General features: G+C 35.1%; 1 protein-coding gene across 2 annotated transcripts; it reads left to right on the top strand.

Annotated features, from left to right (window-relative positions):
• Nucleotides 1-1,059: 1,059 nt before the first annotated feature.
• On the top strand, nt 1,060-4,754 carry LOC125468340 (ubiquitin-conjugating enzyme E2 34-like). 2 transcript variants are annotated; one of them, XM_048563991.1, is made up of 10 exons: nt 1,060-1,234; nt 1,674-1,805; nt 2,188-2,242; nt 2,552-2,590; nt 2,708-2,771; nt 2,906-2,967; nt 3,047-3,086; nt 3,232-3,259; nt 3,682-3,773; nt 4,212-4,754. In XM_048563991.1, exons 2-10 carry the CDS (start codon nt 1,749-1,751, stop codon nt 4,480-4,482), a joined length of 708 nt encoding a protein of 235 aa, XP_048419948.1. In that variant the 5' UTR covers nt 1,060-1,234; nt 1,674-1,748; the 3' UTR covers nt 4,483-4,754. The 2 variants fall into 2 exon arrangements, with proteins under 2 accessions (XP_048419948.1, XP_048419949.1); XM_048563992.1 differs by lacking the exon at nt 1,060-1,234 and adding an exon at nt 1,918-1,970 and having other exon boundaries at nt 1,740-1,805.
• Nucleotides 4,755-6,000: the final 1,246 nt, after the last annotated feature.

Raw genomic sequence — 6,000 nt, 5'->3', positions numbered from 1 at the left:
GGGGAGTGTTTTCATGCTTCGTAGTCGTTTCAAATATTTTACTTTATTTAAAGCGTACTTGATTAACAGAAAACAAATAAAAGCCTTTGAATTTTGTAGAAAAAAACCTTCGCCTATGATCCTTCAGTTCCTTAGCTTGTGGCAAAAGTGTGCTGATAAGGTTTGTAGGCCTATTTGAGTGAACTGTATTTAGGACTAGTGAAGGAGAGGGCTGGTGACAATTGAGAGATGAGAGATGAGAGATTTAATTGTGAGGTGTGGGTTATATCACATGATTGTGCCTTTATTTATAGTAGTAGGATATGTTAAATCCTTACTCTTATAGAATTACAACTCTAATAGAATAATAACTACTAAAATGAATATTCAAAGATGTCCCTAGATACACTAGGATTTACACAATCACATTCCTATTCTAAATATAACTGCAACAAATAATATAATATAATTGAATTTTAAGGGCAAGTTACTAAATAACACACTATGCGTTTTTCATGTTCCACACCTTTAAATTTTTTTAAACAAACCATACCCTTAAGTTAACTCCATTTTAACCCCCACCATATGCATCACATGTGTCACTCCCCTATTTCGTATTAAATAAACCTGTCTCCTAGTTCATGTTGAATAAACTTGCCATAACAAATGTCTCTCATGTTTGATTCATATAAATTATAGTGATAACATACTGAATTTTCGTGGTTAGTTTCAATATAATGACGTACCTTTGTTATAACATTATTAATACATTGTAAAAGACAATTATAACATTACGTAATAATGTAACATTAAAGCATGCGTAAACATACCAACTGTTAAATTCCATCGAACTGGAGTTTCCTTAACTCAAAATAAAAAAATAAAAATTCACCAAAAAAATGAAAAACCCAATCAAAAAAATCACACGCATCACATTCATTTACAAAACTACCCTTATAAAGCAACCTACCGACCTCATTCGCTGTAGGGAGGATCCGGGATATAGTAGTCATTTGAACTTGATCGGAAGAGTTGTGGTCCCTATGCTATAGCCTATCAAAGGGTAAGAGTTGTGACTGCGGGGACTGACTCAACAAATAACGACTTTGAAAAACACCGTTTTAACTGGGAAACCGCTGGATACGACGTCGTAGGTCGGCTTCTCTCGGCTGCGATTCGTAAAATCTCAAGCAGCAATTGTCATTGGACGTGCGATCGCGGTCTCCTGTTTATCCCCAATCGCCGATCTCCTCAGGTTTGCCCCAAATTTTGGCCCCTTCTGATTCCGATCTGTGTTCTTCAATTATGCTGTTTATTTTTCTTTTTCTTTTTAGTTTGTAATTTTCGATTTTTCGAATTTTAAACGCATAATTTTTTGTTTGATTTAATTTGAAGGTTTGAAGTTTTGGCAGTTGAAATTAGGGTTAGGTTCGTTGTTCGTGTAATTTGACTAATAGAGGGTGAAATTGCAATTGAAGTTGGCGAATTTTTTTTGGGATTTTTGTTTAAACCCTAAATTGGAAATTAATCTTGAAATGAATTAACAGACTTGTTTATTTAACTGATTCAGTAATTTTTAATGTGTGTTTCTTTCTGGGAATTGTTCTAATTTAATACATTGTTAGTTTAATATGTAGTGTTTGATTATTTTACAAGAATCTAACTATTTGTGTTACTTTCTTTTATTTTATCAGAGGACTGGTACTAATTATTTGGAACCAAAGGAGCTAAGTACTGAATAGTGCTTTATTTATTACGTTTTCCGTGAGATGGCAGAGAAATCATGTATCAAGCGCCTCCAGAAAGAATATAGAGCACTCTGCAAAGTACAACTTCTTTTGTTCATCTGAACTTGTTTTCAGCTTTCATTTGTATTCTGTTCATTGCACTCAATTTATCTTCTGTTCTCTTTCATATGTTCTTTGTGGTTTTATCTAGCTTTTTTTGACCGGGGTATAAATTTTGATGTTTCACTGCAATGTCAGTATATGGTTAGTTTCTGGATCTTATTGTGTTAAGGGTTTTGGCCTCTCTCCATGTTTTGTTGCATTATTGAACAGATTGATTAATGTTGTTTTTCTTGCTAAATTTGATAACTGTAACAAATATACGTGCATTAGTTAAAGAAATGATGTCTCCTTTTTGCTATCTTGGAACTTTATTATTTTACTCTGGTTGCTGTTAAAAGTTTTATTTTCGGATGTGTAGGAACCAGTTTCTCATATCGTGGCTCGTCCTCACCCAAATGATATTCTTGAATGGCGTAAGTTTATTTACACAGTTTTCATACTTTTGGGTATTTTATCTTTTTATTGGTTATGTCAAGTTCATGAGTGACTACCGCCATGAGAGGTTAATGTGCCACCATACTCATAGTCGTGTTGTAATTTCCGGAAGTGCAGAATGCTAAGTGAAACATGGAAAGCCTGTTTGCTGTCTAATTAACTCCTTTCCATAATCCTTTGCGTCTATAGTATTTCTACCTGCATTGGTAGGGTATCTATATGATAGTGTAACTTGTTTCTTTTTAGTTCAGGATTTTAATGCTTATTGCTTATTTTTTATGCTTCAGACTACGTTTTGGAGGGAAGTGAAGGAACACCTTTTGCAGGTTTGTCTTAAACTCCCCACTGCCATTGTATTTTGATATGTTGTTTTGGGTTCTTAGCATAAATAATTTATGATATCAATGCTTGCGCATTTTTTGAATTTTCTCTACTCATTGTAGGTGGATATTACTATGGAAAGATCAAGTTTCCTCCAGAGTACCCATTTAAACCGCCAGGAATCAGGTATCTACTTTTTGAATGCCAAACTTCTCCAGAAATGTTATTTGTGAATATTTATGACATATTTCGTCCTGTTTACCTTATAAGTTTATATTGTTGATTCTAATTGCGTCTTACGCTTTCCTTGCTGTCTGCAGCATGACTACCCCAAATGGAAGATTCATGACTCAAAAGAAAATTTGTTTATCTATGAGTGATTGTAAGTTTTGTGTGGTTCTTTTAGAAGAGAATATTTTTTATGTATTTTAAGTAATGGACTTCATCTGGTACGTTTGCAGTTCATCCTGAAAGTTGGAATCCAATGTGGTCCGTGTCAAGGTTAGACACATCTGGGTTTATTAGAAACTTGTTTTGTTATGTTACATGTTTTTGTACGCTTTCTCTTTGTTAGCAATTCGCAATTACATATATAATACTTGTGGTAAGTTGTAATTTCACTAACATCCATTCTTCAAATATGCAGCATACTCACGGGGCTTCTTTCATTTATGGTGAGTCCCTTATGGCTCTTTGACATGCTAATTTATTTTTCGCCTTGTTGTTGTTGTTGTTGTTCCTTTTCGTTTGTATTTTTTTAGGCCTATCGGGAACTTTTTTTTTTTTAATGTGCCATCAGATTCTCCTAATGAATAAGTTGCTTAATGAAACTACTAACTTATTGATACTATCCTAGTAGAATCTTAACTTGTTTGGAAGTACAGGTAGCCGTATCTTTAGTAAAATGAAATGTGCTAATTTATGGCCCTCCTGCTGTATTCAGTAGTTCAAGCAAATCATTTTATGTTGAACATGGTTTATTTAATTATTTTAAAATCCAATTTTCTTAGACTTAATAGTTACTTTGGTTGGAAATGTCACATCATTTTGTTATTTTTAAAGCATCTAATGCTTCGATATATCCTTTTTCACGCAGATGGACACCAGTCCTACTACTGGCAGTGTGAACACTACTGTTGCTGAGAAGAAACGTCTGGCAAAAGCTTCTCTTGCATTTAACTCTAAGAAGTAAGTTAACTGGATCAGCTACAGCTTGTTTTATAGTCTCTATTTTCAGATTATTTAAGCCACACTGAGGGCTAAAGTAAAATAACGTTCGAATATGTTTGTGGTTGAGTGGCCCATGCCTGTTTTATGTCCATCTGCATTTGCATTGGTTAATACCACTTGCCAATTGTGTTGTTTGTACTTCTGTTCAAAATTTGCTTGAATTAGGTGAGTTCAGAATACTAGGTGTCAAATCAGTTTGCTCAGACAACTATTGTTTGTGTAGAATGTATATATCGTCCCTAGTAGACCACATCAGATTTTTTTTTTCTTAGTAAAGAACATTGTTCAGAACCATCAAGGGTGTCGCTGATCACAGAACCCTTGTGTTTCACCCCCCTTGCATCTGATTCTCTTTCAATCTTCAGTGTACTGTCTGACAATTTTCTGTTGAAACAGTGTAACATTCCAGAAAATCTTTCCCGAGTATGTGGAGAAGTATAACCAGCAGCAGCAGCAGCTTACTACAGAGCAGGTGTCGTCTGATCCATCTCAAGAAAATTCGAGGCCCTTGTTGAAGAAGGTTGATGATTCAACAGGAGGTATGAAAAGAGTGGATGCCTTAAAGGAGGCGGGGAATAAGAAAAGGCAGTCAGTCCCAACCTGGATGATGGTTTTGCTGATTTCGGTCTTTGGCGTTGTAATGGCGCTGCCGCTACTTCAACTTTAATATCTTACGTCCCGAGTAGAAAATTTATTGGGGTACGTGGACATAAAAGCTGTTGCGAGTCAAGGGACTTGTTTAAAATACTCGTTTTAGGGTTTTGTCTCTGTATCTAATATAATTTTGTATAGGAGGTTGAAACTTAAGGTCAGTTGAATCTGTTGGCTGATGTTTTTCCTTCTATGTCAATGTTTGGTCCTTGTTTGCCTGCCTGTGTTCAAACATGACATGATTGTGATGTTATTTCAACTTCTGTCGAGTGGAGTTTCGGTTCGGTCTTTTGGTTGCTACTCTCATTCATGCGCACTCACACAAGTTTTTAGCCCTAAATGTCCTCAACATATTAAAGAGAAGATGATGGCAATGATGAATATTAAATATCAACAGGGGTTTGGTAAGTATTTAGGCCTAAAGGCAGACTTTGGTGCATCGAAAAAGTTGGTGTCTCAAGAGGTTCGGAATAGGGTGGAGGATCAGTTTAAGGGGTGGGTTGAGCAATTTTTATTCCAAGCTGGAAAACAAGTCCTTATTAAAAGTGTGGCTTCGGCACTTGCAAACCATGCAAAGTCGTGCTTCAAGCTCCCAGTGAATTTGGCTAAAGAAATTGAGAGCATGATCGCAAGTTTTCTTTTAACCTTGCCATGTTGGCAAAAGAATTCCTGGTGCCCAAATTTTGAAAGCCAAATATTTTCCGAATTCTTCGTTCATGGATGCTCCTAGGGTCGTTGCACATCATGGGGATGGGAAGGGCATTTTCCAATGGCTGAAAATTCTAAGTCGTGTTCGGAAGAGTAATGATATTCATACCATATTTTTATATCACATTTCTATACCACATTAGGTGACATCTGATGTGGACAGTCATATCATTTAAAAACTTTGCAAAACCCAAGGAAAAGAATGAGAAAAACTCTTCGTATACCACAATCATCATTTAATTAACTAGTTTTTCTTAATTATTAGTTCATTAAATAATAAATTAAATTTAAAAATATGATTAATTCAAATGATGTGGCTGTCCATATCAAATATCACCTAAGTGATATGAAAATATGGTACAAAAACATAATATGAATATCATTACTCAGTTGGGAATGGAAAAAGTGTGAGAATTAAACGAGATGCCTGAAAAGGTTGTAGATTTAATTGATACTAATACTGGTACGTGGAGAAGGAGTGTGGTTGAACGTTGCTTTGGCCAGGATGAAGCTTCTCAGATTTTGAGCATGCAGTTAAGAGTTGGTTTGGAATTGCTATGCTTTGAAAAAAACTGTTTCTGCTATGTTGTGAGAATAAGTTCATTTTTGCTGCTTCACGTTTTCAGCTTTTTTTTACCCAAAACTATGAAAATAAGCTGTTTTTAAATATTTGAGCTCAGTTTTTTTTTATATCTACTTTTTATAAAAGCACTTCAATACTAAACCAGTACTAAGTATATTTGGGTCCGAACGGGTATAAGGTTGCACAAGAACTAAGTAACACGAGTATGACATATAGCAGAGAACTTGTTAACTTTGATTTTGC

This window comes from the organism of the source record quoted next, unplaced genomic scaffold (assembly GCF_019419815.1).
Source record: "Pyrus x bretschneideri cultivar Hongxiangsu unplaced genomic scaffold, Pyrus_bretschneideri_v1 Contig37, whole genome shotgun sequence".
NCBI classification, from domain to species: Eukaryota; Viridiplantae; Streptophyta; class Magnoliopsida; order Rosales; family Rosaceae; genus Pyrus; species Pyrus x bretschneideri.
Note: the sequence above shows the minus strand (reverse complement) of the source record. Positions and strands in the feature narration are given on the sequence as shown.